Below are 25292 nucleotides of genomic sequence, written 5' to 3'. Positions count from 1 at the left end.
GTCACTGTAAAGTAGATTTTCTCAGGGTTTTTGGGGGGTTTGTTTTTGGGGTTTTTTTTTCCCCTGTGCGCATTTAACCTGGTTTGCTTCAGTGCCCGGCTTTATAGATGCTTGTGCTGGCACAAAGGAGGGAAAAGTAAATGTCTCAAAGCATGGAAAGGATGGGTTTCTTCTTTTGGCAGCTGCGATGGCTTATGCCATTTTTTTTAAGTCTTTGTGAGGGTACACCTTTTAATTTGCAGAAGTATACTCTGGAGGAGATAGAAGCCTCATTTCAGTCAATAAAACTCCTTGGACAAAGCAACGGAGATTATGCTTTGAAAAATACTCTGCGTTAGCAGAAAGATTGACCCAACCTTATGCTTCTTTTCCGTAAATAATTTGTGTGGTCAGTTCATGCTTCCACTGAATTCAGTGTCAAAATTTTTATTGATTGTTGAGGTAGGTCAGGGATATTGGCATATAATATAGTGATTATAAAATACTAATTTTGCCATGTAAGATTACTTTCATCAGAAGGATATCAGAAGTATTGGCAGAGAACAACTCAGAACAAAATTACACCCTTAAATCAAATCTTTCAGATTCTTAAGCTTGAGACTAATTGTTTATATGAAGACCTCCATAGGGACAAATGAGTATTTGAAATTACAATTTGAGTCTACAAGTATTTGAAATTAAAATAGGTGTATGGAATTGGATTACAAGAATATAAATAGGACTAAGGACATAAATTTATTTATTTTTTGTTTATTAAAAAAAAAAACCACAAGCCCCTTCTTCCCTCCAGACCCTGAATGTTGTGATTAAACATATTGTGATATATTAAGGTTTTCTACTGTTGTCTCTACATCTACTACTATTTCTTTTAGTACTGGGTAAAACACTAGAAATATATAATCAGGAGCAGGTTTGGGCAATGGGGAGTAGGCTGGGTAGTCTGATACATTTGAGTGGTAGTAGTTGTGGGGAAATTAGCAATTTGTTTATTGTTTGTTTATCTGTTTAATACAGACCACAATTATTTGGGATGCCCACACTGGCGAAGCCAAGCAGCAGTTTCCTTTTCATTCTGGTAAGTCTTGATTTTGATGATTCAGGATTGTCATCTGAAAAGATGAAAAAAAGTGTTATTTATTAAAATAAATTAAAAAATTTGGAGTTTATGGTGCTTATTTACACCATTTTGAAGTCTTACAGGCAGTTTTTGGATACTGGATCCCATATTTGTATTCTTATGAATTTTGAGAATGTAAACAAAGACAGAATTGTTCTGATTTCATAACTTTAACACTCACAATTTTATTGCAGTTCTGTGAAGGTCATAGGAGATAATCCAAATATTACTGACTTTCTGTAGTACAGTGGCAGGCAAATCAAGTGGGTGGGCCACGAAAGATTTGTGTTTATCAGCTAAGGACTGCATTTGTCATCTTCCTGCTACAGTAATCCCAGCTCCGCATCCCATTGTTCTGCGCTGCCTGCTGTGCTGTCCCCAATTTGTTTGGCCACAAACCAGCTGAAAGGCTGTTCACTGGCCAGCTGGGATGAGAGTGCAGCCTCTCAGGAGGTCAGACAAATTGCTTTGTAGGCTGCATGCTATGCAAGCCTGCCAGAATCAGCTGGAAAATAGAATAGAGAGGATGACAAACATGTCATTGAAGGGCCTTTAAGAAATGTGTCTCGTTTCCACTTTTTATTGTGCTCGCACTAAGTTTTCAGTGGCATGACAACAATCAAAAACATCAATTCTTGATTTACTCAAAGCAATTCTGTGTGCTATCTGCCATAAATATCTTAGCTTGTTCAAATGGAATACGTCGCCCATGATTAAGCTTCAAGTTACCACACCTTATAATGCTGGAATTAAGAAAGGAAATAAATCATTACCTTTCACTGGCTCCCATCTATCAGCACAAGCATGGACTGTTAGTGGAGATGAGCGCATGCATGACGATGTGTTAAGTTGTAGGAACCTGTTCCTCATGCTGACTCTTGAGATTTATTTATAGATGACTTAACTACAGCTTGTTGTCCTGCTGCACTGTCTTCTGTATAACTGTTTCATTCCAGAGATGTTCCATGTTTTAATGACTTCTATTAAATTTCCTCTCATTTCTTTGTGCAAGACTGGTTTTGGCTGCATTTCTCACTGTTCATAGCATTTGCTTATCTTTAGAACTGCTGTAAAATTAATGGTTGCTTCCTGTTGGCATTTGTTCTAACGTGGTTCATGCTAAATTTGCAAATCAAACTCCTGCAGAATACATACCATAGTTTTAAATATCTTTCTTTTTCTTTTAGCACCAGCATTAGATGTTGATTGGCAGAGTAACAACACATTTGCCTCTTGCAGTACAGACATGTGTATTCATGTCTGTAAACTAGGACAAGATAGGCCCATCAAAACCTTCCAGGGTCACACAGTAAGTACGGGAAAGTTGGGGGTTGCTATATGATATCTTTATTAATGAGAGATTGGGGACCAGGTATATTTGCCAGTATACAGCACTTGTGTAGTGGTTGGTCTTTGGCAACAGTCAATAGATGCACATATGCAGGTAGTTGTAGTAAGGTCATATGGTAGCTGTAATCCTCATCATTATTAGAACAATTCTCACTCCCACGTGCAGCTTTTTTTCCCAGTGCCAGGATGGCATAGCAAAAGTGAGCTTTAGAAGAAGAAACATGGTAATTTTAAGACACAGCCTATGTTGTGTATGAGCATGCATGGGAAAATGTGATGAACAGGTAGCAAATGTTGTTGTTATTGATGGCAAAGCTAGGAATGAAAATTAAATGTTAAAATACTGACAATTATACAAATACTCATAACTGCTGTCCAACTTTATCTTTTGTAAGCTGTCATTTGTAATGGAAGTGAAGACTCCAACTTACTCTCACTGTTCAATTTTAGAATGAAGTAAATGCAATCAAATGGGATCCAACTGGTAATCTTCTGGCATCCTGCTCTGATGATATGACTCTAAAGGTAACGGGAGTTCTCGTACTGGCTCTTGTCTTTGTAGGACTCTGGAATGCACACCATTAGCTCAGGCAATTCAGCAGTATCAGTGTACTTGGTGTGTCGTCTAATATTTGTTCTTTTTTAATATAACAAGATTAGGCAATCCTAGCAAATCCTTGTTAATCAGAGCCAAGCTTTGGTCCCAAGAACTTGTTACAGTCTGCCACCCTGAGACTTGGAGCATGATTTATTAGGTGCTTTTAGCTGTTTACAGAATCAGGTCATTAATCATTAAGCTGTCACACTTGATGGTTGCTTTTGGTTAAAAGGAAGAGTTGGAATGCACGTCATGTAACACATATAAGAATGGGTGACTAGCTCCTTTCCTGATTTTCTTCTGTTTTCCCCTTCTTTCTAGTTAAAATCTTTGCCATATTGTTTCTTAAGAGACTGTGTGTACTCCTTGGTTTTTCCAGTTCATCAGGAGTCATTCTACAGTTTTCAATTGCACCTACGCTTTTCCTCCACATAATTCATAGCAACATGCTTTCTTGTAGAACTGGGGCAAACCTGTGAATGCAGAGGATACTGTAACTTATACATATGACTTGAAGGTGCAATAGAGATCCATACAAAAATACCACCAGGTTTTAGATGCATGAGAAGAAATGAGGTTGTTCATGTCTGACAGGCCTGTGCTGTTCCCATGGTACAGGTGCTTTTCTGTTACTCCCATACTGCTTTATATTTAGTGGGTTTTTTAGCACTATGTTCGGTAGAGTTTCAGGACATGTTTTGTTGGGGTTTTTTTATGTTGACAGTGCTGTCCTCTTAGTAGCCCTTGGGACAGTTATTTCCATCTACCTCACTGTTGTTTAATCAGAGACAGGGAATGTCTGAATGAGTAGCCAGATATCTCCTCCTGTGCTGGCACACAGTCAGGCACTTGCAGTGGAAGTCACTTTATCTAAATATAAACTTTTAAGTGTTAAGCCTCCAGTCTAAAGCTGGATGTCTAGACATCTTTAGTCAACAGAGTGTCTAGCACCACTGAAGAGCAATTCATCCTTTCCTAAGTTAAGTGTCTAAGTCAAGTGTGATGAGTAAACCCCTGAGAGCATCAGTCGTTCTCCACCGGCAATGGATGGAGTCGAAATAGCCAGCTTGAGCTGGGTATTTAGTACTTAGGCTTCTGAAACTCAGGTGAGATGAGTTCCAATCCAGAGCTCAAGCCCTTGGTGCTGCCTCTCAGTGAGTAGAGAGGTGACAACTGGGAACGTGTTTGTGGGCTCAGGCAATTAACTTCTTGGTTGCTGCTTTGAATTCAGCCCAGCCTGGAAAGAATGTTATCACTTTGTTCAGGATAACTGGAAGACTAATTGCTTGTAGATAAGTCTGCACATCACTAATCACTTGTGGATCTGTTACTTTTCAGTGGCAGTAGGAATGAATGTCAGGTTTTGAAGCTTATGGAAGATGCCTATTTATTTATTTATTTCTCTCTCTTGTGGTGCCAACTTGATATTCTCTAGGGCAGCTAATATGGACTTTTTTCATCTATACTAGTTTTGGGAAGAGAAGCTAGATTTTGATCCCATCAATTTAAACGGGAAATACAATTTTAATTCTGCCTGCACATTGAAAATCAATTTCTGCTTCAGTGAGGCACCAGTCCTGAAAAGTATCATTCATTTAAACATACATCTCAATTGCATCTTAAATACAGTTGGGCTCTAAACATGCTCCTGTTAGCTTTTTCTAACAAAAGGTGAGCTAAAAGCACTGCTGAAACAGATACCATTAAAAAAAGTGTTCAGATGATTAGGTACCATATCAAGTGTCACATTTAGGAAAAGGTGTAAAAGCCTTCCAAAATCCCTTCCGTAGTGGCAATGCAAACTATGCTATTAAGAGTTAGTTTGTTGAAGGTTATCGTGCAGGAGTTGGGAGTCCTAAGGAACTGTGTGAAGTACTGAACAAACACCTGGCAATGCAAATCCTAATAAGCCAGGAAAATGCCATAATGCATTTTGCAGTATGCATCTGTGGCTTTGTATGAAAATTGTTCTACTATCCCTTTATTTCACTCAGTCTGTATAGCAAGAAGTTCATGTAAAAATAGGACTGTGGTATGTTGTCAACTTCGACATGAACATATACATACTGCTCTTCTTGTTTTAGCGTCTCTTCTCATACCTGCGCTTTTCAAGGTGCTTGTAGTCAATACATGCAGATTGGTTTCTATAGACAGTACCTTTATTACTCATTAACCCCATCAGGTACTTGTAACTCAAAAGAATGGAGGGTACTGGAATAATACTTGTCATAATTACTCTAGAAACCCAGCAGTCATAGCAAATGTTTTGAGTGGCCTAAAAGGTAGCAGTCAGACTACAAACGATAGAGGAGAAAGATGTGAAATATATTTTAGTACAATCTTGTGCTAAATGTCTTTGTGTTTTCTTCCGTTTTTATCATAGATCTGGAGTATGAAACAAGACAGTTGTGTCCATGATTTACAAGCACACAACAAAGAAATTTATACTATCAAATGGAGTCCTACAGGACCAGGAACAAATAATCCAAATGCCAATCTTATGTTAGCAAGGTACTGTGTAATCCTGGTTTTATTGCATTTATTTTAATGCCTGTTAAGCATTATTTTTACTTTACTCTTTGTTCATGTAGGTTCACAGAATGTTTTGAAGCATGTAGCATACTTTATCATATTGTGTTTGTATCAGTAACAAAAATATTTTGAATTGAGATGTAATTAATCTGTGTTTTTTCCCCTTGACAGTGCATCCTTTGATTCTACTGTTAGGTTATGGGATGTAGACAGAGGAATTTGTATTCACACTCTGACAAAACATCAAGAACCTGTGTACAGTGTAGCTTTCAGTCCTGATGGCAGGTACCTGGCCAGTGGCTCCTTTGATAAATGTGTACACATCTGGAATACACAGGTATAGCTCTTCTGTCTGTTTAGAAGTTTGTGTTTTGGTCTTTTCCATCAGCACCCTTCCAGCCTTTGTTGCTCCATCATGTTTTGGCCACAAAGAGCTTTGCCATTCCTAACATGCTGATTCACTTTGTCTTTGTTCTAAGGTTGCTTCTGTTAGTGTATGTGCGTTTAATTTCTCTCTTTGAGTCCTTGCCTATGGTGAAGTAATAATTGTTTTTACATTGTCTTTACTTAACAAAAAAAGCCAAAAAAACCTACCAACCAACCAACCAAAAAAAACCCCAACCAAAAAAACCACCACCAACCACCACCACAAACAAAACATATTCAACAAAGTGTCTCCAATAACATGTTGCATCCAAAAATTGTCTTTGTTAGCTCTGAACTTTAAACTCCTGATAAAACAGGTTTGCTGTGAAAAATTATGACTGGATGTAGACATACAAATCTGATAGCTATTTCACTGAATTTCACTGAAAAACAAGAGAATGTAAAGTGAAAGAAGACGATGACAACAAAATGTTTCTACTTAACTTTCTAAGAAAGGACACTATTACTTGTTTTGTGTTTCTGGCAAAAAAAGGGCTGATTGCAAATGAAAGTCTAAAGACTTTGTTGTTAACGCAAGGTGTGATCTCTGGCTACGGGGAATTGGATATTAGTTTTCGAAAGGCTCATTTCAGTAATTGGAAGTAGTCATGACCATGCCCTGTTTTGACCATCCCACAAGAGATCAAGATGCGATAATTGTGTTTGCCACGGTCTTTAACACAGTGCTGAGATTGTCCACAAGTCTCATCTGGACCATTTCCTCTGAGAATTTCAGCTTTTAAAAGCAGCGGGGAAGTTTTACGTGCTGTACAAATTTTACTTGTTGGCTTGGATTTTGTTATATTAATTACATGTTTTGTCCCTTTTTAGACAGGTGCCCTAGTTCACAGTTATCGGGGAACAGGAGGGATTTTTGAGGTTTGCTGGAATGCAGCAGGAGACAAAGTTGGAGCAAGTGCTTCAGATGGTTCAGTAAGTGCTGCTTGACTTGGTTGACATTCTAAAAACAGGCATCTTCTGGACACCTTTTGACTAACAATGGAGACAAAATTTCCTTCTGTAGCTGAAGTTTGAATACAGCCAGCTCACCTGTAGATTTTCGCCTATAAGGGTGCTGTAATGTTGTAAGGAAGATGTTGTTGTTCGAGCTTAATGCATTACCGTTCTAAATCCTCCAAAAATCTCAGAAGGTGAAGATGCCTCTAATTTAGATTTTCTGTCCCTACTGGGACTTACTATGGAAATGTGTTCAGTGTGGCTGGTCTTTTCATTGTAGTCTGGAAACAAGTTCATTTTTGCCTCTTTGCCCTTTTCAAGTGAAAATGTTCAGTGTAGGTGATGCTATTATAATGCATGATAGGAATGAAATATTTTCTGCATTGCATTCAACAGAAAGTGCAGCAGAACAACGTACAAATTTCTGAATGCTCGTAATTAAAAAGTTCCTAAAAATGACAGCAGCTATACATAAATACCAGTCTGATTACTTTGCTTAGAAGAAGGGAATAAAACCATATGTTTAACTAATCATGAATGCGCCCCCTATCAACTTACAGTGGTGTGTTGTAGCATCACCTCCTAGCTCTTCTGACATTGTGCTGCAAAGTACTCCAGTAAAATATTAACATGCAGTTTTTCATAACAAGTACAGTACTTGTTTTTTTGCTTGCTTTTCTTTTGCCATGGTTTTAAAAGAAAGGAGAAGAGAGCCTAAGGAAAAGCAAAATTAGAATAAAATAAGAGTGATAAAGGAATTGCATTTTGAAGTGCTGTAGCTTAAAGTAACAAATGTCAGCAAAAAGCAATCCTCGTAGCTTTGTAGTCCAGAGTCTCAGGTACTATCTTAACACAGGTGCCAAAGTGCTCTCCTGTCCTGCATGCTCCATGCTGGTAAGCAAGATTGCTTTGTTAAATTCAGAACTTCCTGTATTCTGTTCTGAACCCTTAAGTAGGCTAAATTGTAGAGAATTAATTTTGATTGGTCTTTCATATCATTTTAGTCTTACAAGTATAGACAATATCATAAAAAGAACAAAAGCTCAAGGCATATCCTCAGTAGAAATTCATTATCATTCCCCCCTAGATGACCCTTTTCTATACATGCTGTGTAACCTTTCCAGTCTTCCAGTTAATTTGGCCCAAGAGGCTGATCGTACTTGCAACAAATTTGTTTTCATTTAGCTTCTGCTCTTTTAAAAATGTTGGGTTTATATTGTTTGCTAGTGAAAGCCCTTCTCATCCCCTCTGTTTTCAATGTACTTATAGCTGGTAATAACTAAGCAAATATAGGCACTTTTGAACTGTTTGGTGACTGAAAGCATAGCTTGTATATAATTGTATTTTGCTAGTAGATTTCTATATCTAACAGGACTAGAAGCACTACTTAGTGAAGATTTTGAAAAGACTAAAACTGGAATTTGTATACCATTAACTGTTTTTTCAGAATTATTCCGATCAATTCTAGTATTTGCCCACACATTTTTAATTTCATTTTGCTATATTTTTATAACCTAGATTCAAGTAAGTTCTTGGCCTCATAATGTTAAATAACAGGCAAACAGCTTACATAAGATGTTGTTAATGTTCTGATGGTAATTCCTTAGGCAGCAGTACCCTTAGCACCTGGGTCTGGCTGGGTGCTCATAAACAAAGTGCTCACCTGGTGATTCCCCTCCCACCCAGTCTATTATTAATAGATACAAGATTAAGCTTACACAATCTGTTTCATAGGTTTTGCTCAGATACCTCACACAGAATTGTATGAATGTGCAATATTGTGCAACGTGCAATTTCTGTATATGTATTTCTTTTTCTTGCAGGTTTGTGTATTAGACCTACGGAAATAGCGCTACTAGTTGGAAGCCATGGACCGACTATGAATGTGTACATAGCCAAAATGACTGTCCCTGACCCATGTACTGCTATAGTCCCAATTGAACCATGGCCAGTCCACTACAGCCAAACGTAAAAGAAATATATACATATACTGTATATAAAAAGAGAAAAAAAAAAAAAAATTACACCCTGAAGAGGATGACAGAGTTTTGTCACAGCTTGTGAATCCTGTTCACCAAGTGCTGGAATCTGCTGTGCCCCAAAATAACATTTAAAGGTTTTGGATATGAAAAACAGAAGAGAGAGCGAGAGAGAGAGAAATATACCATATACAAGAGCAGACCCATATACATACCAAATTCAGAAGATACTAATGGCAGCCTTCATTACCCCTTCCCCCTTTAAATCCATTGTGACAATGGATTGTGGGGTATTTTTGTTTTCCTTCTCAGTAGTTGAGCAGTTTGTGTGTACAGAGAAAATGGACTTACAGAAATCTGCAGCAGTAGTTTTTTCTTTGCTTTTAAACATTGGGTTTTCTGTTTTGTTTTGGTTAAGTTTACGGATGCATGAAGTAAGGGAGTGAATTAGTTTCTTGTTTATACTTTTTTCACCTTGGAAAAAAAATGTTTCTTTGAAACATATTGTAATGCATTCTTTGAAAAGGTAGATTGAACCTGATAATGTTTGGTACATTTTGTGGCTCCCAGAGCACAATTTTGTGAACAGAGGGAGGGTGGAAAAGGGATTATGGAGAGAGAAGAAAAAAAAAATCCTTCTTCGAGGCGTGATATTTCACGTCCTGCTCATCTACGAAGTATGACAGTAATGGGTATAATGCTATGTTTTATTTTCTGGTGACATGGCTGAAATGCAGTAGTTTCTTATTTGGGACATAATTCTGCCAAACATAAGAATAGAAGGGCACAAAAATACAGAAAAGAAAAATACAGGGATGCAAAAAAAAAAAAAAAAGGACAAAAAAAGAGGAAAAATTGCATCTTCTGTTGCTTTAAGACCATAGCTAAAATATGGTTAAATTGTGCACTATTGTGAAAAGGAGCAAGGTATAGCTGGGGGATTGTTTTTTAAGAGGTTAAGATCTTTCTGGACAAGGGTTCATGCCACAGCTTCTTTGAGAGTTGTCCATCGTTATTTGTAGGAGCTTAGATGTATAATTGTAACCAAACTCCAGTATTAAAAGTATCTCATGTAATTTTTCTTTATTAAAATAAAATCTTTGGCATATATTTGATAACACTGCCATTAAGAGGCAAAATGTTTACTACCTTAGATTTAAAAAAAAAACTTAAACAAAGGACTTGCTTCAAGTTTATTTTAATAGCAGTGATTCAGCTTATTTAAAAGATGAATACTTGCACTAATTCCCCTGCTGCTCCAGTCCTGCAGTTTATTGTATCTTGTGACTACATTTTTTTCCAAATATAGGGTAGATGTAAGCTGCTATTTTTTTAATAATCACTACTATATAGTGTCTTTTACTCTGTTTACAATATCAAGTATTTTTCTTACAATGACAGATGTATATGGCAAACCTTTTTCTGCTCATGTGATTAAAAGTATACTGATAGTGATTTTATTTGTAAATGATAGCATGAGGTTGTGTTTACGCGTATGTGTAGTCGAAAAGGTTGCATCATGTCTTGCATAAGATTCCAAGAGTGTAAATTTATAAGAGAGGTTGTCAAATTTATGTCACAGGCATTTTACTTAAGGAATGGTTTATATTACAGAGCTTTGCAAAGTTACCAGTTTTATAACACTATTTCAATCACAAATAATTTTGTGGCTTATGATTGCTAGTCTCTAACCTATTTTTTTGTTTTGGTTTGATTTTTTTTTTTTCCCTCTCCAAGTTAGGTCTGAATTGATTTAATTGAGATAATGCAGCTTTGACATTTTAACCATTGTTCTTTAGGCATTGATTTCTGCTATTTCCATGGAATAAACACGACTTGAAGCAAGTCTGAGTTTGGCTAAGGTAGGGTAGCAATTTGCCAGTGGTAAGGAGAAGTCAACGATACATTCTTTATATATATCCCAGGATTATAATACTATCATATACAGCATTTAAAACCAACAAAAAGTCATATCCATAAAGACAGTCATCCGCGGTGGTTCAGTGCCAGCTATTTTTAGGGTTTTGGAACATAATACAAATGTTTAGAGCAATTACCCTGTGAGTTACAATATGTAGGAAACCTAATATATTGAGTGTCTGGCACTTGAAATATTGCTTTTATTGCTGGAGGTCCATGACTGTGGCTGACCTCTGTCATTTAATGAAAAAAAAATAAAAATAAAAAAAAAATTCTGTGCAATAATTTTAAACTGTGCTCCCAGGAATAGACACAAATGTTTTGAGTATGTTTAAGCTGCATTTTTCGTTTAGCAATGCATTTGTCAATTGCACTGAATTTAAATCTGAAAGTCAGAAGTGATTCTTGATAGTACTTTTGTATTTTAATATGGACAGTTTATTCATTTTCATAAAAGTTATTGGATGATTCTTTCAGCCAATCTAAACAATTGTGGTGGAATTCTGTGACATAGCTGCAAAATCACACAGCCATGTTTTAGGGTATTGCCATTTTCCTCTTTCTCAATCATCAGCTCTTTTGGTTGTAATTCTAGTTGCTTAAGCATAGTACCACATATTCAGAAATAGACAAAACAGAGCTTCAGTATCACGGGTCCAGGGCTTTCAGGTGCTCGAAGCACAGTCCAGCGGGAACGTCAGATCTGTTGACTTGAATGCTCTGGACGCGCAGGCTGAGATCCCCAACCTGGTGTTAATCAGCAGTGCCCCACTGTAGTGGAATGATGCCAGTTTCCACTAGCAGAGGATCTGGCCAATAGATATTTTATTGTTGTCCTTTACTAGCATGCCACAGTGCTGCTCCTGCTCACACCTCTTCTCGCCTCTTGTTTTATACACTGTTAAATGCATGCATGCAAGGTGTGCTAGGTTCTGTGATTATGTGAAGCAAAAAGAAAAAAAAAAAAAAAGAGAACCATGACATTAATTGTTACCTTTTATAGCACAAAGACCTCGTATTCAATAGTGAGGTAGACTATCCAAATTGTTCCTTTAAATTGAGTATGCCAAATGTCGGTAAGACCCTAACGTTGTATAAACGTATGCACATGCTTAGTCTTACAGAGTAAAATTCTGTTGCGCCTGTTTTCCAAGTGTAAAGGCAGACGTGTGCATAAGCCTTTGCATACATTACAGTTCCTATTTTTTCCAGTTCAACACGTTAATGGGCAAATATCCAGATAGAGGAGAAAAGGAAGGGGAAAAACTGGGCTCAGAATTAATGATGGAATAAGAAATGAACTGCTCTTGAGTTCGCTGTCTTTCTATGCATCCATCTCAGAATCCCGTTTCTCATTTCTGCATAATTAGGTCCAGGTTTCTGTAGAGTTCCTCTTTTTCTATTTTTACTTTACCTTTTTTTCTGCATTTTTAAATTGATGTAAAGATTCCCAACCAGTGGACTTTTTAGTGTAGTTAAGAGAATATCTAGGTCCTCATAAAAGCTTTTTTAGACTCTTTGTAATGTTGATAAACTCAGTTTATTCTGGGACTACAATTGTGCAGGGTTATTTAGCGTGTCTACTAGATGATTGGAAATCTTATATGAAACACTAAAAGTGCCTCTTTTTCTGGGTTGGGTGGAGGGAGGTAATAGTTACCAGAGTCAGAATGACATGGCATTTTGAAGCATGTTTCTTGATTTCATGACACTTTAATGCATCTTGAGAGAAAGGCCAAAGATTTCTACCAATTTTAATTAATTTTCATTTTAAAAAGCACTCCTTTTTCCTTACACTGCTTACCTCATGCTAGGGTATTTAATGGGACGTTGTACCTTTGAAATGTTCTTTGTGTTTAGGAAGAATAGTAGGTGGCATAGGGCGGTTGTGCCAGTTTGCTTACAGAGCAATCTTAGCAGCTGATGCATTTAGTTCTGCCGAATGAAGGAATTTCATTAAAATCGCAAACTGGGTTTTTCAGCTTGTAAATAAAAGGTTGTATGTTTTTGTCTGTTTAGCAAAGAGGAGCCTTGGGACCCGATTTTTCCAATCTTTACTTAACCAGAAATCCCATTGTCTTTCACTTCATGAGAAAACCTTGCCAGAATAAGCATCGGAGGCGTTGGGTCTGTGTAATACCATGCAGCGTGCCGCGTAGGTAAAACGAGCCACATCTCACTCGAGCCGAGACTCCCCTTGGCTTTGGGGGGGGTTTGCCAGAGCAGGATTGCCTGCCGGATTTAGCCCAGTGTTCCTTTTCCATTGACAACCGTGATAGCTTCTCCCTTCCCAAAGTCATTGACAAGCGTGATAGCTTCTCCCTTCCCAAAGTCCTGTAGAGCCGTTCCCCAGTGGGATCAGTTTCACACTCTCCAGAAGTCTGAAGAAAGCAGAAGCAACATTGTGGCATGTTAGAAGCAAATATGGCTTCGGGAGACAGCAGTAAATCTCCATCAAGATCCCTGACATTTTCCGTAGGGAGAGAGCCGTGGAGCAGTCTTCACTTCTCCCTCTAGAGAAAGCTCTGAAATACCACGTTCTGTGAAAGTGTGACTGTCTTCACTGTCAGTCTGATGGAAGGCAGACGAACCAGGAAAATCTGCCGTTTCTTGCGGATTGCAGATTTAGTGTTAATAGTGCTTCAGATCAGTAGTTTTGAGTACATAATTCGCTTTCTCTGCCTTTAAGTTTGAAGCTTGACAATAACTTGAGGCATGTTTTTGTTTTGTTTTCTTTTTAAATAATCATTCATTTTTACTTCATAATGTTTTTTGACATTTGTGGGTAAATACAAGAAAACAGTCTGCATGTTGTTGCTAGTCCAGTGTACTTTGCAATCTTGTCCTCAACAGACTGCAGTGTGCAGAACAGTAATTCTAGAATACAGAAGTAATTTTCTCTCTCTCCTGACATTGACATTGTAGTTGTAATGGTTTCATTTGGAGTTACAAATCCTTTGGGTCTAATTCTGTGAGCCTACCTATAGCACTGGATTAAAATGTCTGCATCATTTCTTCAGTTATCCAGTTAAATTACAACTGTTGTAAAAGTGTAAACCAGCCCATGACAGTTTTTTTGTACTTGTTTAAAGGACTTTTATTGTTCAGTTTTCATGATTATTGTCTAAAGAAGACTGATATAGATGTTCTATACTGTCCTGGACCATGTTAATTACACTTTATGATGTATTTTGGTTCTACATCACAATGATTTGTCCCCAAGGCCCTTATATCCCTTCTAGGCACATTTTCTGTTGCAGTTTCCCTTTGCATTGTATTGCTTTGACAACTGTAATTTGAATCAGATCTGAAAGAGGTCCAGAATAAAATATATTTTGATATTACCTTGGCTGAATGTAATTTTAAATGCTTGGTTCAGAAGATTTGCAGATGATTACGTTGGGGTAGTGGTAGACTGAAACGCTATGTTTAATACTTATTTTGGCACATTTTCATGTAAGACAATACGTAAGACGCAGTGGGAGATAATACATTGTATAGCTACATACTCTTTCTGAACACACAGTAGATCCTCTGAAAACGGTGAAGCTATCCTCTGCCACCATTTACCGCTACGCGTTTGGTTTAGACGAACTGCTTTCTCACGTGTGCGTTTTACGTGTTTCGTCTTCTCCTTACCCATACACTTGCAGAAAAGAAACTGGGTCTAGTGACATTCACAGCCACACTCCAGCTGTTTAGAAAACTTCGGAGGCATGGGAGCAGGCTTCTTGGTAATGCAATCTCACGTCAGAGAGATCCATTCTTATGGAGTGATTGACATTGATTATGGAAAGGAATGTTACTTGTGTTACTGTATTTCAGATGTTTGAAACCATTTAGATTTGCACATGAAATAACATGTATCCATCTATACATAATGATGTTTTAATTCCTTTAGAATTGTGGGCCATGTCACAATCCAAGAGAGCGAACCCAGAGGGTTTATTTTCAATGTCGCTAGAACTTTATGGTGAAATTACTGCTTTTTCATGTAGACTGTTTATTTGCTATAATATGTTCAAAATTAATAGCTTGCTTATTTCAGTAATGTTATCAAAATCAATTTATTTTATTATGTTGAAATTTGCTGTTGAAAAACACATGTAATGGATTGAAAATGGAGGAGGGACTGTATTTTACAAGTGTAGAACCAGTCTTGGATTCCCTTCACGTGGAGTCTGAGTGCACTTCAGGATTTCTCTGTCATCGTTTGAATTTTGAGAGAGCAATATCAAAGCAATTTCATGGTTTTGAGTCAGACTGTTTGTACTAACTACACGATACAGAAAGTTTGTGTGTGTCTTAATTTCATTAGGGCAAACACTCCCCTCTAGAGTATGCCCCCCCCGAGATGCAGGAACCACGGAGTGGTGGTGTGGTACGTAGATATTACGCTTGCATGGTAGTGATGCCCGCCTCTGTTCCCTGAGGAGGAGACAATATTCCAGGTAGGTGCATTATGCCATTCCCACCCAAATCTTCCCTTTGAAGTTTAGTTATCCTCATGCAGTAACAGTCTGGGTTTTGTAATGCTGTAGGAACTCGTGATCTCAGGTATTCATAAAGGCCATGTTCCCTACCTTGTAGGGAAATGATTTAATGGAAGTCTAAGCAACACCTTTGGTTCCCTGGTGTCAGCACAGGGCAGCTGTAACAGAATAGTAATTTAGGAGGAATTTATTCTGCAGAGAACAATGATGCCCCAGTTAGTACAATTTGGCCTTAAGGAAAGCTGACCCAGGAGATCTGTAGTGCAGAGGCTTTCTTATTTATCTGACTAACTGGAAATTGGTACCATAAAGGATTGTTTGAAGGATTAAAAAAGACACAAGTTTTCTTAATAGACATAATGTGAAAATGTTCAGCTCCTAGATACATTCTTCAGATACCAAGTCAAGATTTTGGTCTCAAGAAGATGTCAAGAAGTCTCAATAGAGGTCAAGTACTTTCAACAGACTCTTTTCGTGTTTCCACAGAGATTTTCTGGCTTGCTCTAGATGCTGAGAACCCTAATTTTTGCCTTGAGAGCTGCATTTTGAGCTTTTTGAATTACATGTTCTTGCACATTTCAAGACTTCTTCACTGGACTGGCAACAGCTTGGATTGAGTGTTCTCCCTTCCCAGTTAGAGAACAAAAGGTCCCTGCTCACAGCGATGCTGAGGGGAAATTTCCAATTACTTCAGTGCACGCAGACCTAGGGCAGCACTTCTGAAAAAAAATGTTGGTGGATGGAAGGGGTTTTTTCTGACAAATATTAAAAATCCATCTGTTGAAGATCGTGTTTCCCATTCCAGTGTCTTGAAGGGCACATACAACAAATCTAAGGCACCATTTGCTCTTCTTGTATGTTGTCTCAGCCTTCATAGAAAACATTAATTCTGCAGGCTCCATTTAGTTAATTTCTACCTTTGTCCCTGCTTTAAATGTCTTCTACTGACAAGAACATCTGAAGGTGTAGGGTCAATCTTTAATAAATGCCAGGCACGGGTAGGGTGGAAGTAATCTAAACGTGGCTGTTGGTTCTCCAAAGCCTGTATTGGGTCTTTACAATCTTTTTCTTGCTCACAGAGTTGCGGTGCTGCATCGTTTGCAATTACAAAAGCTACTGGGAGCATAATGTCTGCTAGCTGTTATGCTTGAACTGCGTTGTGGCTTTACACTTTATGGAAAAAGACTTTTTTATCATATAATAACCATCCATTCCTAATACTTAAATTGGGACCTGCAGTAGATTCTGGCATATATCCCTTAATTTCTTGTAAGTGAATCATTTTTAAGGTAGGGAATTCCCACTTCAGGAAAATAGTGCAGAATTGCAATTACTGATGCTTAGTTTACTTTTTAAATTGTTATTTGAAAGTTTTGCAGTTCTTTCACTTTCTATTGCCACATCTCATCTATCTTCAGTTTGCTTGAATACTGCAGCAAAGTCAGGTGCTGATTAGGTGGATAGGAACAAACTGCTTTCTAGCAGGAAGTAATTTGAAGCCAGAAGCCAATTCCCAAGGCAAAGAAGTAGGAGTGTGTATAGTTGCAATTGTGTTGTTTACCATCTCGTGCTCAAATCAGTAAATCTTGCTCCGTGTGCTGAATTAAATATTCTATTATTTTATTCTATTAAATATTCAATTTCAGTTTAGTTCCTGCAGCTAATTTTACAGGAAATCATTCAATATAGTTTTCATAGAGAACAAATTATAACTTTGCACAGTGTGGTGTTAAAGCAGGGAAATTTCCTGTTCAGTACCCTTTTGAAATGTCAGTTAAATAGAGGTATAGTTTGTTGCTGTTGGCTGGACAGTGCGTATGCCTCCGAGTTTGGGGTTTAGGTATATGATTTCTTATCTAGAGCATTCAAGTGCAAAATACTTGTTGACCTATTTATTTATTTATCTGCTGGCTTATTACTGTTTGCTCGGCTGGGTGGATAAATCATCTCAGTGTTTGTTGGCTGCTTTTCTCGTTGCAGGTAAGTTATGCCTCTGAATTGGACAAGAAATGAGAAATAATAAGAAATCTGTGCCCATAGTGCTCTGTTAGTTTGAACATCAGCCCGTTACATGGCTGTGTCGTTTGCAGCTGGATGACATTTTACATGTGTGAACAGAGGAATTCCAAGAGTTCTGTCTCTCCAGCTTTTCATCCATTTTATTCCACTTTATTTAGGAGAACTTTTAAATAAGCAGGATCAACTTGAATACTTTTGCTTTTGGAGGTTCTGTTTGAAAATAATGGAGTTGTCAAATAATTAGGAAGGCAAGGGAAAATGACCGTGGTTGTAGTCTTGAAGGGAAGTCGGCAGTCAGGCAGACTGCATGTGCCTGCTTCTGACAGACAGCTGCCAATCTGGTCTCAAAGGCTTTCCTGAGCCATCTATTCCAATACTGCGATAGTCTTAATGTTAAAGCACTTTTCTGTCTAATCTGAATCTTCTTTGCTGCAATTAAAAACTTACTATTTTGTCCAGCCTGAATGTGGGGGGAAAGAAGAAGCTGTTTCTTTATCGTTTACAGCAGCCTTTTACATATTTGAAATCTGTTGTTGTGTCTTTTCTTCTTTAGGCTGAACCATCCTCAGTGCATCTTAATCAATTCATCAACACCAGCTGCTCTTCTTGACAAACAATCTAATGAATACTGAAATAAGAATCATGTTTATAGGAAATATGCTCTCTGGCACGAGTGAGGAAGAGAGGGGGGGAAATTGAAAATGATATAAGACTCCTAGTTTTGCAGTTCTGCTATAATAAATATGAACAATGGCTCAATAATTTATGAGTTTGCATTACTGATGTCCCAGCAGAGATGGGACCCCACTGTTCTTGAAAGTTTTACATAAACACCTTTTTTCTCTTCTACAAGCCTTCGTTTGCGCTGTTCCCCCTTCCTGGGTTTCAGCTAGTGGCGGGTTTTGTCCAGAGTTACCCAGCAGGTCTACGGCAAAGCTAGGAATAAAACTCAAAATTCCCTACTCCGAAGGTATTTCCCCCAAAACAGGATGGGAGGACCAGGCTGAGGGTTGTATCTGCCCATGGCTTCCGTGTGGGACCACCCTCCCAAACCAGAGCTACAGAAATGTTCCAGAACCTGTGAGAATGGGGAAGGGCACCCTGGGAAGTGGAGATGTACGTGATGCCTGAATTGAAACAAAACAGAAGTGTGAATTCATAAAATGCTCCAGTGATAATTCTAACATGCTTGGTAAGAGTACTAAGAGATAGAGAAAGATTTTTTGCTGCCTTATATTAAACATGCTTTCAGACAGTAAATGTTTTTTAATGTGATAAAAATATATTTCAGTAAAGGCTGCTTCTATCTTATGGAGATCTACGTATTCCTGATTTCTGACCACACAGCTATTTTGTCTCCTGAAGAGCTGCTTTTAAATAGACCAATGTCACAAGGATTCAAAAATAATCAAATCTATTGTAAATAAAAAGCTTTAAACACATACCACTTTTTAGAACTGGACAACCCCAAACATCTGCAAACTAACCGAGAGGTCATTTCTCAACTGAGACCGCACGTAAATAATTTCAATCCAAATGGAACTTTTGAGAGAAAAACCATGGGTTGTAAAAATCAAATATCTGACATATCTCTCAAGTTCTCTGCTTAGTGGTCACAGCTGGCTGCAACCCTGACCACTGTGAAACAGCCCTTGAAAGGCCACCAGAGCAGCCATCTCCAGGCTGCTTACGTGGCATCTCCCCATCCTAGCTAAGAGAGCATCCAGCACGTGTTCCTGAGTACAGGAATGGTTAAAAGTTCCCAAAAGGAGAGAGAAGGTTCCTCTCTGTGAGCTCCTTCAGCTCCCTGACCCAGCAGAAAAACATTGGGTGGTTTTATTTTATATTTTTCCCTTTCCAGGGTGGAACAGCAGAGGTGGAAGCGGCAGGATTGCCCAGCAGCAGGGTGGGCTGTTAGACCAGCGCAGCTCCTGCACCTACCTGCACCTAGAGCGAAAGCCTGCATGCTGGTTTTGAGGTAGAGTTAATTTTCTTCACAGTCACTTGTATGGGGCTGTGTGCTGGATTTGTGCTGAAATCAGGGGTGATAACACAGGGATGTTTCCGTTCCCGCTGAGCTATGCTAATGCAGAGCCAAGGGCTTTGCTGCTTCTCCACCCCACCAGTGAAGAGGCTTGGGGGGGCACAAGGAGTTGGGAGGGGACACAGCCGGGACAGCTGACCCCAACTGACCCAAGGGAGATTCCAGACTATAGGATGTCATGCTCGGCATGTAAAGCTGGGGAAAGAAGACGGAAGGGGGACGTTCGGAGTGATGGCGCTTGTCTTCCCAAGTCCCCGTTATGTGTGATGGAGCCCTGCTGTCCTGGAGATGGGCGAACACCTGCCTGCCCATGGGAAGTGGGGAAGGAATTCCTTGTTTTGCTTTGCTTGTGTGTGCGGCTTTTGCTTTCCCAATTAAACTGTCTTTATCTCAACCCACGAGTTTTCTCACTTTTACTCTTCTGATTCTCTCCCCCATCCTACCAGGGGGGAGTGAGCAAGTGGCTCTGTGGGGCTTAGTTGCCAGCCGGGGCTAAACCCCAACAGCCTGATACATGCTGAGATTTCTGGATGTATTCTCCAGCAAATGGGCACCTGAGGGTGCTTCCGTGTCTATGGGTAAGTGGGGAATGACTGAAAAATGGTGAAGAGGTATAAACTACTTTCAGTATGCAGATCGCTTCTAGCTCTTGATTATTATCTGCTCTGCTCTTGCCTGTATTGGGGAGCAACCTGGACCCTTCTTCTTAGGGGCCTGAGCATGACTGCTGCTGCCATGGGGATTAAGTCAGAAGAAAAGACATATCCTTTATCAGCCCTAATTGAGAGAGGGATTTTAAGGATCAAACAGTCTCAGCGGTGGTGGAGGGGGTAGGTGTGTACTGTATTGTCAGCTGCTTCCATATCCCCAAGGAAAAGTGGAAACTAGAAGAGGAGGTTTTATTAGCATTATTTTATCAATGCCGCTGAGCAAGAAGGATGTGTTATTTTCCCATTAGGTTTGTGCGTCTCTGCTGTTTTCCAAAACTTGCTACTCCAGCTGGGATTGCTGCTGCAATGCTATACTTGGTTCACGATAAGCTGCAAGATTTAATTTTCTTTTCCTTTCCCTGGTGTTAGGGCATTAGTTGTGCTTTGTAGAGGCTCCTGAGCAGTCGTGGTCCTGGGGCAAGAGCAGGAGCATCCGACAGAACCGTGCAAGCCAGGCACCGTGGCAAGCCCTGCAACTCAGGAGCTGCTGCCAGGCATCCCAGCAAGACTTGCCTCATATTGAAGGCGATTTCCAGAAACTCAAGAAAGAACTTGGTCTGGACGAATAAGGCTGAGTTTTAAGTTTCAGGGTGCAGGTGTGTGACTCTCCTTAAGATGTCCTAACACCTCTTCTGACCTAGAGCATTGCTTCTTGCGTGCAATTATCCAGTGTCCAGTTTGTCTAAGTGTGGAGAGAGGCTAAAAGAGCAATGTGGTGTTGCAAGGACTTGTCATCTGAACTGAACTACAAATAGGAAAGAGAAGAGTGTCTTGGAAAGGGAGCAAATGTAGTCAGTAAGATTCAGAACATAAGTAGTGTTATTATTTCCCATTTCCTGTAAGCCAATTTACTGTACTTCCAGCCTTCCTTCTCCTCTATACAAAACAGCAGCCGGAGGAGTCATTAAAACAAAGATTGGATCCCAAGATTGCCTATAATTCAGATACTTCAGTGATAGAAAAATGTATAGTTTCAAGAGAAAGCATGTGCGAGTACCAAATCTCACCAAATTGCAGAGATGTTAGTTTGTTCAAACCAACCCCCTCTGTGCTTTAGAGGAAACAATTTACTACTTTAGTAAATAAACACAGCTGTTAAGAAGTTAAGATTAGACTGTCAGATTCATCGTCCGCTGAGTAAATGATAGCATACAGGCCCTCACTATCTGCAGAAGTGAAGATGCCAGAGTATGCCTGAAGTACAGAAAAAAGGAGATTAAAAGGCAGATGCAACAGTTGATGCATTGGGACCACAGTCCTTTCAACTGATGGGTGGATGGGGTGGTCTTCTAAAGTCTGCTGTTACAGCAGGCATGTGTGTGTGCATGTAGATGTACAGCGGGGGAAGGAGAGAAAGGTTAGGACTTCATGAAGAGTACCAGGCTGTCAGCTTTGCAGAGCAACAGGGAAACTTCCACAGGCACAGTTGTCATTGGAGACTGAGGTCAGCTGCTGTGCACTTGACCTTCCTCTCGTCTCCTTGCATTAGTTTGTCTTGCAGGAGTGCTGCCTCTTCCCACTGTTCTAGCTCCCTGGGGCATAGTCCATGGCCATTAGCATTAAATGCACGACTTAAGTGATGTCTGTATGATTAATATCAGAGGCGGTCTCCTAACCACCAACAGGGAGGGGTATTTCAGCAATGCCATATTTTGCCCCTCTCATCCATAAATGTACCCCAGGAGGGTGGAAGTCGTTTTCCCTCTTGGTATTATAGATCTTTCTAGGGTGGCTGACTGCCTGCTCCATGGAAGTCAGTAGCCAAATCACTGGGAACTTCAGTACAACAAAATTTTCATCTCTGTCTCTGTGACTAGCTTTAAAAATTCATTACAGACATTTGGTGTGACTTGTGCCTCAGACAGCAGTTGCAATTCTTCATTAAAATCCACTGCTTTCCTGTTCCTTTTTCAGTGGTGTTCTGCTAAACTGTGCTGCACCTTTTCCTGAAGCCAATGCCATGGTTTAAGTGCATATTTTAAGTTTTATTTCATCTATTTTTCATCATTCCAAGAGATTCTTCACAGGTGCCAGGAGCTGCCTGGTTCCTTCCTCCTCACTCCCTGCCTTCCCGGTCAGAGCAAAAGCTCTGTTGATTTTTCTGTTTGTTGCCTGTCTCTGCACCCTTCAGTGATAATATTCTTCACTGGCCTGTTTCCCTGATGGGCCTGTTTATATTCCTGCATCTTCTGCTGGTTTTGGACAGCTGCTGAGTTAGTGATTATCTTTTCCAGCTGCCTTGAGATGACATTTCTGTGCAGCAGTTCATCCCTAAACCTATCTGAATTCTTAATCTCATACCTGAAAACCAACATGCTGCTGCCACGGAGGTGGTTGAAGCCTTAAAACGGGCATTGCTGCAACATCGTTAGAAACTCTCCACAACACCCTCGTGGCTCTCCGGCAGTCCGATGGATGAGGAAGGGTGTTTTGGGAAGCAGCAGTGGTTCAGCCCAGCCAACAGGTCTTGTGTACTCTGCTCCTGGGTGACCTTTCGCCTTGGTCTGTCTGTATTTGCTTTCCCTCAAAGCTGGTGCTGGAGGCTGAGGGAAGGAGGTGGCCTTGCACGTGCAGCAAACCCGACAGCGAGCTGCTGCTGGGGTTCACTGCCATCTTCTAGGACATGCTGCAAACACCTGGGTTTGCATGTTTTAGAGATGGGAGGCAAGTGCTGAAAGGATTTGCAGGCATTAATCAAATTGGCTGAGCACTGGATAACCTGCCCAGTGAACCACCTGTGTTCCCGTATGACAGTAAAGCTGGCGACAGGCCTTTGCCTCCACTGGAGGTGCAATTTTTCTCAAAGATACCTATCTCGGCTTCCCTATTTCACCGTAAATTATTAATGGAACCAAGCCCTACCTTTTTTAATCCCCCTGCTACTGATTGAGCTTGACCTCTGTCTGAAATAGGAATTGCGTAGCAAGGCAGCTAATTCAGTGAAAACCAAAGAATTAACAAAATTTTTGCATTGAAACAAGCAATAGCTTAGAAGTTAAGGGTGACACATTTTGCTTCATAACCATTCCTTGCCTTTTTCCTTGAATGAAGATTTGGGGGGTTGAGGTTTTTGGCGGTATGAAGTGCTATCTACTTAATTGTACCTAGCTGCTCATTTTTTAATAATAAATATCCATATAAAAGTGCATAAGATGAACATCCATGATTAATAGCAATTTAAAAACCAAAATCACCAGATGATTTATTTAAGTGATGCATGTTGGATGTTTTTGAGATAGAAGTTGACTGAGAAAATGAAGTTGTTCTATTTCACTAGAAAATGTAATAGTTACTTATTTGGCTTAATTATTCCATATGTTAATGCGTTGTTGCTCTTGCAGCTGCTGGCAGAGAAGGGCTCCTTTCACGGCACGCATGCTAATGAACCCCAAGGTTTGTTTTTCTGGCTTTTAAGCTTGTGCTACTACTCCAGCTGTTTGTGGCCCTGGATAACTACAGCAGAGAATCCCATATATAACGGAGAAAAAAATGTATTGATGACAAAAAATTTCCCTGTTAAAAGTTGTAAGGACTGATGTTAATTCAGCGTGTGCTGTGAAGTCAACCATGGAGACTTGTTAGAGAAATCAGATGTGCCTTTAAAAAGCATGGGAGAAATGAGCCAGACAGTTGATTTAATTTTTTAGTTATTGTCATTCAAAATGCCTGCAGAAGATAAAACTCTTTTCTTCTTCTTCTATCTGAGAGCCTTACAGCTCAAGGAAACTTGGACACAAGTTATCCCTATGGCATCTCTCGTGAGTCCATGCTAATGTTTATGAAGCGCTTGTATCTCATAACCCACGTCTTTCTCTTACAGACACAAGCCTTGACTGTAACACTTCATTCAGTTCTTAATTTCTGTTGCATTTATGGCCCCATCGTTGTGCCCAATATCTGCTTAAGAGACTATTTCTCCTTTATTTCCATGCTTTTGTGTTATTTAAAGTAGAGCTGCCAGTACATTCATTGCCCTAAGTATCAGCACAGTGTATTTAACAGGTGACACTTGCCCAGCTTGCACCGAAGCCCGTGGCTCCGTGGTTCTGCACATCCACCAGCAACCCAGGTTTGTGCCGTGTCCTTACATACACGCCAGCTTGTCTGTTCTGGATAGGCCGTTTGGGCTGTATTGTCTCGTTTCATGGCTGCTGGCCTTTAAAAGTGAAGTACAGAATAAAAAAAAGTTTAAAAAAGTAAAAAAAACCAAACCACAGCCAACCCCCCCCCCCAAAAAAGCGCACAAGAATAAACAAGCCAGGCTCTGCTCCTGTTTCTTTCCAAGCTCTATTCAGACCTCATGCATCTTACGCAACTTTTCAGAGGAATGTAATTTTCTGGCAAAGCCATGTACTTTGCTATCCCTTCTCTGTGCTGAGAGAAAGCTGCTGAGCCTATGTTCTTTTTGAAAATAACAGTAATAAAAAAAGACTTTAAAGGAAAAGATGCTGTTCCCATGCAGAGTGTGCTTGTTTGGGCAGTTTGATGTCCTATTTTTATTATAAATATAATTGAATTTCCAATAGTTACACGCAAACAACTGTCATTTGGGAATAAAAAGAAGTAGACGTATGCTAATCGAAAGCTCTGATAATTACACAATCTTCAAATTAATTAACGAGCCAAAGGCAGCCAAACATTAGCATTTAGAAAGCGCTTTGCTGCATTAACCACTAATGAGTTCATTTAAATCTATCATGCAACCGATTTTGGAAAGCATGAGCCATATTTAATCATATTCAATCAGATTTAATAATGAAATCCTTAACACCAGGCATTGTTGATTGTGAAATTACCATAGAATTTTATTTGTTAAATACAAGGGATAAGATATTGGCATTTATTATTAGCTGAATTGTACCTTGAGAGAAATGCAGAAATAAGATGTATGAGTCCAGGTAAGAATATTCTTAAAATAAGTGAGAAGTGGCAAAGGATTTTGTGTGGTTTTTTTCCTTTGTTGTTTTTCTTTCCATTAAATGAAAAGGGTTTATGTTACTTTTGAGAAATGAATCAGTAATTTCCCAAATATACTTGGGAATTCCATGATAAAAGAAAATATTTTTGTTTAAACTATCTGCTATTTTCAGCCTAAGCAACTACGGTGCTGTTGTTCATTGGCACAGCTCTGCTCTCCATTTCGTTCC

At 39.3% G+C, this 25292-nt stretch overlaps 1 protein-coding gene across 2 annotated transcripts in view; it reads left to right on the top strand.

Annotated features, from left to right (window-relative positions):
* The window catches only part of TBL1XR1 (TBL1X/Y related 1), a 118429-nt gene extending 104155 nt beyond the window's left edge, over positions 1-14274 (top strand). The window contains exons 11-17 of one of the 2 annotated variants that reach the window (XM_075031412.1): positions 1015-1075; positions 2305-2426; positions 2918-2992; positions 5449-5576; positions 5769-5934; positions 6855-6956; positions 8804-14274. In XM_075031412.1, coding sequence (XP_074887513.1) covers positions 1015-1075; positions 2305-2426; positions 2918-2992; positions 5449-5576; positions 5769-5934; positions 6855-6956; positions 8804-8830 — 681 coding nt within the window. In that variant the 3' untranslated portion in view covers positions 8831-14274. The remainder of the gene's footprint in view (positions 1-1014; positions 1076-2304; positions 2427-2917; positions 2993-5448; positions 5577-5768; positions 5935-6854; positions 6957-8803) is intronic. The other variant, XM_075031411.1, reaches the window with a different exon arrangement.
* Positions 14275-25292: the final 11018 nt, after the last annotated feature.

Source organism: Buteo buteo, chromosome 7, assembly GCF_964188355.1.
Source record: "Buteo buteo chromosome 7, bButBut1.hap1.1, whole genome shotgun sequence".
Taxonomy (NCBI): Eukaryota; Metazoa; Chordata; class Aves; order Accipitriformes; family Accipitridae; genus Buteo; species Buteo buteo.
This window is presented reverse-complemented; position numbering and strand designations above follow the sequence as displayed.